Source organism: Protopterus annectens, chromosome 10.part0 (assembly GCF_019279795.1).
Source record: "Protopterus annectens isolate FY-2018-M chromosome 10.part0, PAN1.0, whole genome shotgun sequence".
Taxonomy (NCBI): domain Eukaryota; kingdom Metazoa; phylum Chordata; order Ceratodontiformes; family Protopteridae; genus Protopterus; species Protopterus annectens.
In genome coordinates, this window is record NC_056744.1 from 1,010,514,521 (window position 1) to 1,010,528,162 (window position 13,642).

The following is a 13,642-nucleotide window of genomic DNA, read 5'->3' on the forward strand; positions in this document are numbered from 1 at the left end:
GCTGCCCATCATAAATGATAGCTAGATGATGCATAAACACCATTGTGAACCCTATAACATGGGCTACAAGGGTGTATATGCGACATCCATGACATGGGTGTTAATGTATAAAATTACATTTTACTTACCAACAGAACAGTGGTTTAGAGTGATAAAGCCTTGATTATGGCTCACCCAGGCGACCTAAGTTTAATTAGCAGCACAGGAACCCAACAGATTTGGCAGGGAAAATGGGCATGCCTATTTTAGTATCTCACTAGTGTAGCTCTGGCAGAGGCTGAAGCTCAGAGAGGAGATATCAGGGTGATGGATAAGAGAACATGTGATAGCACAGCCGCCCTATTGACCTGGACCAGAAGCACACTAAGGTAGTTCCCTATAGCCCATCCAGCTTTAACATAAGACAAGCACAAACTTGTTGGACCTATGGCTAGGAAACAAATGTATCCCTGAAGATGATGGCACTACTTCTGGTGCTCAATTCTCACCTCCAGGCTGAGTGAAGTACAGAACCCATAGGTTGAATCTTCAGTTCTGAAGAAACATATAGGTCAGTTGACTGTGGCAAAAGGGAAGTCTTATGTTTAGGGAGCGTCAGCAAAAAAAAAAAAAAAAACATTTACTCAGCCTTACCTCTTTGGCGGTATGGTATTGTATCATACCTTATGTGGATATTAAAACATATGCACATCATGCTAATTGTTTTAGACTACAGCCAGTATGTGTAACAGCAAGTTCATGCAAACCTCTGCTAGGTGCTAGTAACTCTCTCTCCTACTGAAACAAGGGTGGACTGGGCCAACCTGGTGCTGGTATGAACATTACCACCAAGGATAAATTATGGTGCATCATCTCGTTCCAGGGATCCAAGGAACTTCTCTACATCCACCAGTCTTGAGGACCCTGGTGGCTCAACCTTGTTGAGAACTCCCACTTGCAATCTTGTATGCCTTCTGCTTGACATAGATGATCATATTGGTCAAGGGACAATGGCTCACAGCGATGATGTTCTGCAGCACCAACTGTCACACATTTGTCCTGTACCTTCTCTCCCCACCAGCCTTAATTCATGCTGCGTGACGGCATGCAGCAAGATGTTTTTTCAGTACTGCTGGAATTTTCCAGCCTCTTGTCAACTTCGTCCTCAGGATAGGAATGTACCCTTTTAAAAGGCATACCTACAGTATGCAAAAACTATGAGGCAATACTGTGTTTAGTTCTTAATATATATCTATGTCAGGAAATTTAAATACATCTACTATTCAGAAATTAGTTCAAAATAAAATACTACATGAAAAGAAGTTATATCTACAAATCTTTGAAGAACTCATGCTTTCTACAGAGCTACTGATTCAGGTTACTTAAAAAAAAAAAAAAAAAAAAAAAAAAAAAATCACTGAAATACTCAAGACTGCCACTAAATCCCCAACCTGCAGCTGTGGTAGCCAATTTAGGCTTTACTCTCATCAATGGAGTCATCAAGTGGGTCTTCAATAAGCAGGCAGCCTTTACACTGGGTTGTGTGTGTTTTGTGTAGAAGTTATTAACCGAATTATCTGACCTGTATCAGAAGCAGTGAGATGCAAGGTCTGGAAAAGGGGCTACCAAGTACGTCTTAAGCTGTAACGCAGCCCTACACTAGGTTGAGTATGTGGTCTAGGTCAATGAAATCTGACCTGCTGCTGAACGCGAGATGCAGGAAGTGGAAAAGGGGCTACAATACTAATCTTCAAATGCAGCAATGCACCGAAATCTTTTAACTACCGCTTAAGTTGTAACTCAGATCTGTGCAGTTGGGGGCAAACAAATAGTTTTTCAACAAAAATAATTAGCACAACTGTACGCACATCACTTCATAGCTCTCAAACTTCCATCTCCAGAACAAATGGGCAAAATGTGGACCACTTACTAACAACTTCATCTAGGAAGTTCACAGGATGGCTAAAATGTGATATTTTTACTTACAAAATAGGTCTTTTAATGAAATAATATGATTCAGTTATATTTACCACTGATACAGGTAAAAATACCGCTAACACTTAAAGTGCGACACACCCTGTCAATGTGGAACATGAACCTTTACATATCCCAAATGAAGAACGTTCCTCGAAATGAGATACACTGAGGTATGTCAGCTTTTTACAACTAATTTAAATGAATATAAACTAAAGCGTGCATGAATTACAGCGACAAGGAAAAACAACAAACATACGTTGAAAAAATGGTGTTTCTAAATGTATGACATTAATACGACTTGCCGTTATAATACCTCAAAGTCTTTTTCGTCGGTGATTTGTTTACAAAGCCTTGGATCTTCACATGGGCATGGATTATCAGCAAATGGTCCCAACACAAATTGACAAAATGCAAAAAAATACAAATATCGGGCCATATTACTTTTTGTGCAGCGGTCCGCAAACTCACTCTTCTACCTTTACGAACATACGATTCTTATAAAACATAACAAAATACTCGCAGGTGGTAAAATAAAAGGGAAGTCTATACCGTGACGTAAAGGGTGGAGTTTGTCATGGCTGTAAGACGTCGATTGGGTTGAAGTATTAGTCCAGTTGTTTTATTTGCTTTTTTCCTTCTCCGGAGTCCGGAAGTACTTCTCATATTTCTGTTAGTTGGGTCGTTGTTCTGTGAAACTTAACAGTAGGTTGTTTTGGCTTGGATCTCAAGTGCAACATACGTGAAATTAAGAAAAGCGTACATACAGTTTTCATTAACAGCTGTAACGCGTGGCTTTTGAGTTATGTTTAAGCTTCTATTCTTATGATGTTTTTCATTATTGAGGCTTATATATGATTACCGTATTTGACGTATCTTTCCCAGAGTTTACAGTCTACCAAAAACGTAAGGCAGCAGGGTAGTTTAATAGTTTTCTTGGTCTGTGAAACAAAGCTGTTCGAAAAAGCCTTTCATTGATTCAGTTGTCGAGACCTTCTGCTGAATTCATACAGATCAGGGGGGAAAAGAAGCGTCGGCTTGTGAATGTCGTATACATGTTACTTCTACATTTCGTTTCAGTTTACATTTGCTGCGCATCCAGTGGGGTAGTGTTCTAATACAAAGCCACATGGGATATCATCCATGCCTAGTCCTACTTATGTAAGCAGTAAAATTAAGTTTAGTTTGAAGAAACATTAATGTGACTTTTGCTGTGTTGCACATCTCTAGTATACTAGAATTGTGCAGACACAATAGGGCTGCCAACTTTTAACAAGGCCAAAGTGGGACGTGGGGGTATGGCCAATATGATAGGGGGTGTGGCCAATACGACACTGGCCACACCCCCACCACGACATCACAAGAGGTGTTAAAATAGATGCCGTATTACAGTTATGGATACAACATTGTGATATTGCAGCATACTGAAAACTCAAACCATTTAAATGAAGTGAACTATTACTAAAAAAACAGACATTACTCAGTTGTAACAGTAAATAAACTTTAAGGAATAAAAAACACACTACTCATTAAACAGACACTTGTTCATTTAAAAAGAAGGGAGGGGGTTTGGCATAATGGTTAAGGTGTTCATTTTATAGACACAAGGTGCAGGATTCAAGTCTCACATGGGGTAATGGGCTAGCCTAATACTAATCTATGAATCCATGAATGAAAAGTAAAAAAAATTATAAACCAACCATGACTATTCAGAAGGAAAACTTAAAAAAATCTACATACCACATATAAACCAAGTATAAAATTAAGACTTTTTATTGTCAATTAAAGCTAAAGCAAAGAAAAACATAAAACTACATACTGCACACTAGCAAATTAACGCTAAACAAAGAAAAACACAAAATTACAAACTGCACCCTAGTACTTTATACTGCACACTAGTACACTAAATCACTTTTTTTTAAAGTGTATTTTGAATTTGATTTTATGGCTTGAAGAAGGGCCGGATTTGAAACAATATTTGAGTAAAAGTCACAACATTTCATCCGGTAATTTACAGTCATCATTAGTTCAGCTTTTAACAAGTCCACACTACATCGGTTTCACACATCTGTCCATTTACCTTTCACCAAAGAAAAAACTCTTTCTGGAAATGCGTTTGAGGTCAGTATAGATAAAACCCTAGCAATTACCAGATATAGTGTAGTCAGTTCAGGTCCTTCTTTGAAAAGCTTCAGCCACCTCTCCTGGGGTCAGGCTTGTGTTACATAACTGTTTGAGAAAGGGCCTAATTGCCAAGTAGTCCCTAAAAAAGGTAATCTTCATCTACATCCTGCAGACTCAGGGCAGTGGTCACATTAAGTAAGTCACTGAAAGCAAAGGGCTCATTTAGAGATAATTTAGATAGTGTAAACAAGTAGTTGCTTTCAGTATAATCAAACCACTGTTCCAGGTATTTCACTGCTGTCTCCAAGAATACAATGAAGTCACTTTTCAGTTTGTTAGCAGAAGTGCTATCTAATGTGCTCATAAGTGCCCTAAGTTTCCCTCCAAAGAAAGCACCTTCAGCTCTTGTTTGCAGTTTTTGCTTCAGAGAGACCATTACACAAAAAGTTTCCATGGCAGTAAGTGCTGATTTTTCTAAAGTACTTATATGTTCATTAAAATCAACAAGAACAGCACAATGAAAGTGCAAATAGTACTGGGGCAGCGTAGGCAATTAATTCTCACCATGTTCATTAGCTGAAAAGTACTGCCATATCTGCGGGGGGGGGTCTCCTCTTCTCCCTGGGAGAGGAAATAGGACTGGAGCACTGGGAGATTTTTCACTACTCTTTCAATGGCTGGGAGTAGTGACAGCCACCTTGTTGGCACATGCCTTAACAGACTCTCAAATTCCATGCCACAAAACTCAAAGAAGTCTTTCAAGTCTCTGTTCCTTGTGGCAGAACCTGAGAAGTGGCTGAAAAGTTTCATTACAAATACTTCCACGTCGTACGGTAGTTGTGCTGCAGCTTTTTTGGCTGCATTGTGAATGATGTGGGCAGCACAGTTAGCCTTCTGGAGTGATGGGCACTTTTAATCCGGTATACACATAGTTCACACTGGCATTATCAGCCCCATAAGCTGAAATGCTGTTCCAGGGCAAAGAGTGCCTTTCCATAATGTTGGAAATTTGCTGTGAAATAGCCTGTGCAGATTCATCAGGGTCTTCATAGAAGTCCAAAAGGCCATTCACCACTCCTTCCTCTTTAGAAAAATACCTCACAACAAGTAGAAATAATTTTATGTTCCCCTTGTTGGAAGCATCTGATGAAATTGCAAATGAAGTGCCTGGTTTTTGAAGGTCATGCAGGAGGTATTCCAATGGGTGCGGTCCAAAAATATTTTCGACTATGGCTTCAGCCTTGGTTCTTCCACAAGATAGTTTCTTTGCAGTGTCCAAGTCACTGTACAACTGGCTGGCCAACTTTACTGCACAGTCCAAGCTGTTATAGGAAATATTGTGCTTAACAGCATGGAACACCTCAGAGGCTTCTGCTGCAATGATCCTAAGTTCTGGTCCCTCAAGGTTTGCGTTCCTTGCCCACTTTGTCATTAGGTGAGTGGATTTATCTTGAAGAATAGCAGTCTTATGTTGTTCAGTTGCCTCATGTCGTGCAACATCGTTTCTTCCACCGTGGGTCACTAGAAATTCTCTCGCAGTACCTACAGAATGCTTTGACATCACTGCATCTCTCGATCCAGTCGAATTCTGTTTTCCAAACATCCTGCCACTTGCACATTCTCTTGCTGCTGGACGACTGTGATGAAGCTGCTGCTCTCTTCATGCTTGAATCTGTACTTACCTGATATGCAACATATTTACCAAAACTGTGTTAGTAGTGTGCAGTAACATACTGCTGCACAGCACAAATGAACTGACTAAAAAAACATTGGCACACGAAAGAACTGGCTCGAAAAACAGTGGCATGCAAAAGAACTGGCTTGAAAAACATTGGCATGCGAAAGAACTGGCTTGAAAAACATTGGCACTTGAAAGAACTGGCTTAAAAACAGTGGCATGTGAAAAAATGGCTTGAAAAACAGTGGCACTCAAAAAAATGGTTTGAAAAACAGTGGCACTTGAAAAAACTAGCTTGAAAAACATTGGCACTCAAAAGAACTGGCTAGAAAAACATTGGCATGCGAAAGAACCGAGGAATGGAGCAGAAAAGAGTTATTACAAACAGTTTGAAAAAGGTCATATAGTAAATGAGGTAATGTAGGGGGCATTTTGGCCATTAAAAACTAACATTAACACAGCTTGTAGAAAATGAAATGCATTATTTTTACCACAGAACATGCCCACCTCACCCCACCCCTCAAGAAAAAAAGTTAATCATTGAACCAAAAAAACACTAAAATGAATGAGAATACACAGTGGATACAATAGACCCGATTTAGCTTTTGACCACAGCAGTTAAAAAAAAAATATATGGCACTAATTTACACAGCGCAATGATCTATTAATGAACATGCCCAATAGCAGCACTGGTCGTAATCGGATTATAATGAAAACAGTACATTGTAAGTTTATTGAAGACATCACTAAAACACAAAATACAAACTTTGCTACTTATAAAAGCAAACTACCCTGTAACAATGACATGGTTTAGCACAATCTCAAATACACTGCATTAACTTCTGAGCATGCATCCACAAAAAAAAATAAACAGGAAAAAAGTCCATAAACATTTTAACTTTTAAAAATACTTCTTGCAAGAGAAGTAAAATAAACTACAATGTACAGCAGACTCCATGGGCTCCTTTTACCTCAAACATAGCAATTAAGAGTAATTTACCCAGCACAGTGATGCAATAAACAGGCCCGAGTAAAAGCAGCACACCCATATTCACACTACAAGCAAAGCATGACATTTTAACCTTATTAAAAATGCATAAAAAATTTAATGCACACATTTACAAGTATAAATGAAAACAATCTTGAAACAGCTTCGGCAAGTTGGCAACATGTACCTAATAGAATAATAAATGCACTACATTAACTGTTACCATTCCCCCTCAAAAGGTAGACGTACCACATACACATAGACTTACAAGAGCTAACAGGAAAAATTACCCAAACAGTATATCTTAACTTCCTGAAAGCAGCATTAAATTGCACACATTTCCACACAAAAAAGTGCACACTATGCTCGAACATTTTCTATCTGCAAACAGAAAATATCCAGAAAAAGCTACGACAATAGAAATACATCACACTAAATTTATATTTCACTTCCCCCCACCAGAAATAAACAACTTCTATACACACAGTTCAGCCTTTTAAAAGTAATTCTTCCAAATCATACCCCCAAGAACAATAGCAATTACATATACATACAGGTTTTATACCTTTAAAAACTACTACTCAAAAATCTCAAAATAACCACTGCACAGATTTAAATACTGTGTACTGCACTCCCATCTACCTCTAAACATTAAAAAATTAAACCACAGTATATTCCCATTTTAAACTACTACTCAAAAATCTCAAAATAACCACTGCATAGATTTAAATACTGCATACTACATCCCCATCTACCTCTAAACATTAAAAACTTAAATAAAGCACAACATTCCCATGTTAAATAACTTAAGCCACAAAATAATGTTATGTACTTACCACTATCACAGTTTTTGCTGGGCTAGCTTGCTTCCTTCCTGCTGCAATGGCTAGTTGGATGACTGGCTCTGTCTGCTCAAGTGGCTGGGCTGGCTAGCAGGCTCCCTTGCTGGCTAGCAAGCTCCCTTGCAGGCTGGCTTCTTTGCTGGCTGGCTGTCTGGCTTCTCTGCTGACTGGCTGGCTGGCTTCTTTACTGGCTGGCTGGCTGGCTTCTTTGCTGGCTGGATGGCTGCCTGGCTTCAGAAATTTCAGATCTTTTTTACTTTGCAGCTGTAGAGCACTAAAACAAAACTGCTCTACAGCTGCAACCTTTATTGGGCTCTTCTAGGTAACTTCCCGCCCTCTCCAATCCCTGCAGCCAATTACTGCTTGAATTACACCACCCGGACCTAGCAGGGAATCCCTCTAACTGCAGGTCCGGGTTGGTGAAGTAGCCGCATTGCCGTGGAAAAAACGCTTTTCCACAACAATGGCAATTTGCGAGAGCGAAAAGGGGAAAACAGGACTTTTAAAGTCCCACTGTTGGTGAATGCGGGAAGCGGGATGAGAAGGCTCAACCCGTGAGTGTCCCGCTGACAATGGGACAGGTGGCAACCGTAAGACACAATGATCTTATGTACTTTTTGACAAAGCTTCCATCTTCAACGTATGCTACTGTTAATGTATCTGTCAAGTATGTTCTCCCTCTTGCCACCTCTTTAGTCCCATAACCATTATGCCGACCTTTTTGAATTCTGCTTTAAAAGACTGCAGATTTAGTGACACCTACTGACTATAAACAGAACAAAACCAAAAAAAAAAAAAAAAAAATCCTTCTCGGGAATGTCCAGAAGAGGAGTGAAAATTTATTTTATTTTACATTTGATAACCGGGGGTGTCTGAATGAGCTGCAAAGGCCCCTTTTCAGCAGAGGCCTGGGGAGAAAAGCTCCAGACAGAAAAATAATTACAGATACATTTAGACATGATCAGTATATACACAAATTACAATAGACATGTTTTTACAGTGGTATGCAGCACATCAACAGTTACAGTGGAGAGAAGAAACAAGAAAACAATTTAAAAGTAAAGGTAATTAATAGATTTGTGAAGTACCTATACTATTATTATTTCTAAAGGAAAGACAGATGTTGGTGCAGTCATGCAATCAGTAATTATGTAGTGCAGAACTAGTAAAGTATTGAAGTGCCTATATTAATAAAATGATCCACCTACTTACAGAATGGGTCTTCAATAAGCAGGCAGCCTTTACACTGGGTTGTCTGTGTAGAAGTTATTAACCAAAATATCTGACCTGTATCTGAGGCAGTGAGATGCAGGGTCTGGAAAAGGAGCTACCAAGTAAGTCTTGAGCTGTAATGCAGCCCTACACTAGGTTATGAGTATGTGGTCTAGGTCAATGAAATCTGACCTGCTGCTGAATGCGAGAAGCAGGATGTGGAAAAGGGGCTACAATACTAATCTTCAAATGCAGTACTGCACTGAAACCTTTGACCTACCGCTTAAGTTATAACTCAGATCTATGTAGTTTAGGGCAAACAAATAGCTTTTCAATGAAAATAATTAGCACAATTGTATGCACATCACTTCATAGCGCTCAACCTTCCATCTCCAAAATGAAGAACAAATGGGCAAAATGTGGAACATTTACTAATGGCTTACTAGCAACTTCATCTAGGAAGCTCACAGGATGGCTAAAATGTGATATTTTTACTTACAAAATAGGTCTTTTAACGAAATAATATGATTCAGTTATATTTACCATTGATATCAAGTAAAAATACCACTAACACTAAAAGTGCGACAGACCCTGTCAATGTGGAACTTTGAGGAACATGAACTTTTACATATCCCAAATGAGGAATGTTCCTCGAAATGAGATACACTGAGGTATGTCAGCTTTTTACAAATAATTTAAATGAATATAAACTAAAGTGTGCATGAATTGCAGTGACAAGGAAAAACAACAAACATACGTTTAAAAAAAATAATGAGGTGTTTCTAAATTTATGACATTAATATGACTTGCCGTTATAATACCTCAAAGTCTTTTTCATCTGTGATTTGTTTACAAAGCCTAGAATCTTCACATGGGCATGGATTATCAGCAAATGATCCCAACACAACTTGGCAAAATGCAAAAAAATACAGATATCGGGCCATATTACTTTTTATGGAGCGACCCATGAACTCACTCATCCACCTTTACAAACATATGATAAAAGTTATGTACTCACCATAACATTCCATGTTTGTAGTCCATCTCACACTTCATTCTTACATATGGGATCGGAGCCGATCCTCAGCTCCGACTCGGCATATTACAAGCTGGAAGTCTTCTAGTTGGCTCGTGGCTAGGTAGGTATCCCATGGTGCACCAGTACAATCCCCAGATCTTATTTGCTGCTAACTAGGAGAGATAATAACAAATATACAGAAGAAAGTCAATACTAAAAGGTCTCCATAAAAAAAGGTAATAGTATTTTTCTGTCTCCAGGTACATCCAGGATGGGGGTAGGAGGGTGGGTTCATAAGAATGAAGTGCGAGATGGACTACAAACATGGAACATTATGGTGAGTACATAACTTCTTTATGTTCTGTAGTTCTATCTCACCTTCATTCTTAGATATGGGACTGTGTCCCTAGCGCCTTATTCTTGGGTGGCTCAAGAAAAAATACTCCTGAGTACCGTGGAACCAAATGATGCTCTACCCCTGGAGGTTAAATCCAATTTGTAATGAGTAAGAAAAGTGTGAGGGGTAGCCCACGTTGCTGCTGCACAAATATTATCAAGTGGGACCCTGGCTTGAAAGGCTGCAGAGGTAGACTGAGATCTGGTAGAATGAGCCTTGATTTTAAAGGGTAAAGGTCTACCCTTAGAGTTGTAAACGTAAGCTATACAGCTAGAAATCCAATTTAAGAGTGTTACTTTGGAAACTGGTAAACCTGACCTGGATTCGGAAAAGGAAATAAATAATTGATCTGAATTCCTGATTTCCTTAGTCCGGTGTAAATAAAAACGTAATTGTCTATGGACATCCAGCTGATGAAATCTGTATTCAGCTGCGTTGGAATGATTTGGAAAGAACACCGGAAGTTCTATAGATTGATTCAAGGTGGCATGGGAACAGACCTTGGAGACAAAAGAAGAATTAGTACAAAGGGACACCCTGTCTTTGTGAAAAATCAAGTAAGGAGGTTTCACAGACAATGCTTGCAACTCTGACACCCATCTGGCGGACGTGATAGCCACCAGAAACAAAGTCTTCCAAGACAGGAATTTCAAGGCGATGAATGAGAAGGCTCAAAGGGCGGAGAAATTAATTTGGATAACACAAAATTTAAATCCCATGAGGCCACAGGTTCTTGCAAGGGGGGGGGTCTTAACAAAGTGGCACCTTTAAGGAAAGTTTTGCACAGCCTATGTGACATCAGATTAGAATCTTGAAAGCCTAGATGAAAATTTGAAATCGCTGCCAATTGAACTCTGATAGTGGCAGCCGCAGATCCCTGGCGAAAAAGCTCAGACAGGAATTCCAAAACCACTGGAATGGAGGCAGTGTAAGGATCAACATTCATTTTCTCCATCCAAATAGAGAATCTTCTCCATTTAGTGAAATATAGTCTCCTAGTGGAAGGTTTATGAGAAGAAGTAAGGATATGAGTCACGGGGGGTGAGAAGTCGTGAAGCCTGACTAGGGATGGAACTGGAGCAGCTACGCTGTCAAATTGAAGGTGTGTAAGGAGGGGTGAAGCGAACCAGACATGGGAGTCAACAGGTCTGGAACTGGGTCCAGAATCCAAAGATCATCTAGGAGAAGAGGCCCGAGAAAGGGGAACCAAACCTGATGAGGCCAGTAAGGAGCAATGAGGATCAGTTTGCTTCCCAGATGTTTCACTTTCTGAATAACCTTGGGAATGAGAGGGAAGGGAGGGAAAGCATAAAGGAGACCCAGGGGCCAATCATGAACAAGTGCATCTCTCGATGACTCCCCCAGAGGGGGGATGAGGGAGAAGTAGCTGCTGCATTTGGCATTGATTGGACTGGCAAAGAGATCGCAGCAAGGCTGTCCCCATCTGCGGAAAATCTGTTCCGCTGTTTCTCATTTCAGAGACCACTCGTGAGGCATCAGAATTGCCCAGCTGAGCTTGTCAACTATTATGTTGGTTGTCCCTGGAATGTGGGGAAGATATCACCCATTTCCAAACTCGAATGGCCTCTCGACAGAGTGGATAAGATCTGGTTCTGCCTTGTTTGTTGATATACCATACTACTGACATCATGTCTGATTGTATTGCAAAAGTCCCCAGAGGTAGAAGGTCATGAAGTGCTTGCAACACCAGGAGCACCACCCTCATCTCTAGAACATTGATTGCAGGTGAGCCTCATGATCTTGCCATGTGCCTTGGACAGTCCTGCCTAGATAATGCCCCCCCCCACCCTATCTGTGAGGCATTCGTGGTCACAGTGGCAACAGGTTGGTGAAGAACAAATGGAGTGCCCGTGGTTAACTGATTGGGTAGATTCCACCAAATGAGGTCCTTCTTGCAAGAGTCTGTCAGCAGAATGTGATGAGATAATGGTAGGGGCTGAAAGGACCATTGGGATGACAGGAGCCACTGAAGAATTCTCATGTGTAGTCTGGCTAGTGGCACTAGCAATATGGTGGAGGCCATGGTCCTTAAAAGCTGTAGAACAGTCTTGGCTTTGGTCTTTCATAAGGGGAGAAGACGTTGAATTTGAAGAACCAGATTCTGTGCCCTTTCTACAGGAAGGCGAGCCAACATGTCTACTGTATCTATCTCTGCGCCTATAAAGATCACAGATTGAGAGGGCAATAAGTCAAATTTGTCCCAATTTATAGAAATTCCCAGCTGGGCACACAGCTGAATGGTAGTGTCCCTGGCCTGAAGAAGATGATGCCTGGTGGGGGTGGTCAAGAGCCAGTCGTCCAGATACGGAAACACCTGGAATCCTCGACGTCTCAGGTGAGCTGTCACTACCACCATACACTTCGTAAACACCTTGGGGGCTGTGGTGAGACCAAAGGGCAGAGCACAAAACTGGTAATGACTGGCTCCCAGCCAGAAGTGTAGATGACCCCTCAACGCCCTGTCCATTTCTATGTGGTAGTATGCATCTTGGAGATCTATTGAGCACATCCAATTGTCTTTGCCTAATAACGGGAGTATAGACTGCAGTGTCACCATCTGGAACTTGTCCTTCTTCACTGATTCGTTCAATATGCTGAGGTCCAAAATGGGCCTCCAGTTCCCTGTACAATTTGGCACTAAAAAGAATCTGGAGTAGGTTCTGGATCCTATTTGGTCTGCTGGGACGGTTTGGATGACTCTTTTTGTCAGCAACTTGTTGAACTCCACAGTTGCCTGATCCCTGTGATTGGGTGGAACATCTGGGATCCTCTTGAGAACAAAAGGTGGAAGAGAAAAGGGTATGACATAACCTCTGGTAATAATTCTTTGTACCCACTTGTCTTGAGTGATACCCAGCCAGGCTTCTGGATTCAAAGAAATGCAACCCCCGACTGGCCTCAGAGAAGCAAGGTCGGGCCCCACATTAGGAGCACTGGTAAGGCCAGCCTTGAAAGGAATCGTGTCCTCCCTGATTTTGCAGACCACCCCTGCCTCTAGGGCGATGTCTACCATTTCCTCCTCCGCCTCTGAAGGAGGAGTCAACCTGTGCATCCTGGAAAAACCTCGGGGACTTCTTGAACCATATCTTACCGCCCCTCTGACCCTTAGGATATGGTCTAGAATGTACAGTAAAACGTACTCCTACAGCAGAGAGTGTTTTTCCTTCTTGCTCACACCGGGGTGAAAGTGTCCTTTACCGTGGGTCCAAACAATGAGGAACCGTCAAAGGGGGCGTTGGTAAAGGTAGATTTGAACAGTTCCGCAAAGTTACACAAACACATCCAGGAATGACGCCTTAGGGAAATTCCTGTACCCGGTGCTCTACTCACTCCATCTGCTGCATACAAAATAAGTCGCATGGACGAGTTGATGATAGAGTTCAAGGTGGACAACTGGGCAGACACCATC

The 13,642-nt window shown here is 40.9% G+C and overlaps 1 protein-coding gene across 2 annotated transcripts in view; it reads right to left on the reverse strand.

Annotated features, from left to right (window-relative positions):
- CTBS (chitobiase) overlaps positions 1–3,155 on the reverse strand; it is a 302,603-nt gene extending 299,448 nt beyond the window's left edge. The window contains exon 1 of one of the 2 annotated variants that reach the window (XM_044085766.1): positions 2,506–3,155. In XM_044085766.1, coding sequence (XP_043941701.1) covers positions 2,506–2,619 — 114 coding nt within the window. In that variant the 5' untranslated portion in view covers positions 2,620–3,155. The other variant, XM_044085765.1, reaches the window with a different exon arrangement.
- Between the last annotated feature and the right edge of the window lie 10,487 nt (positions 3,156–13,642).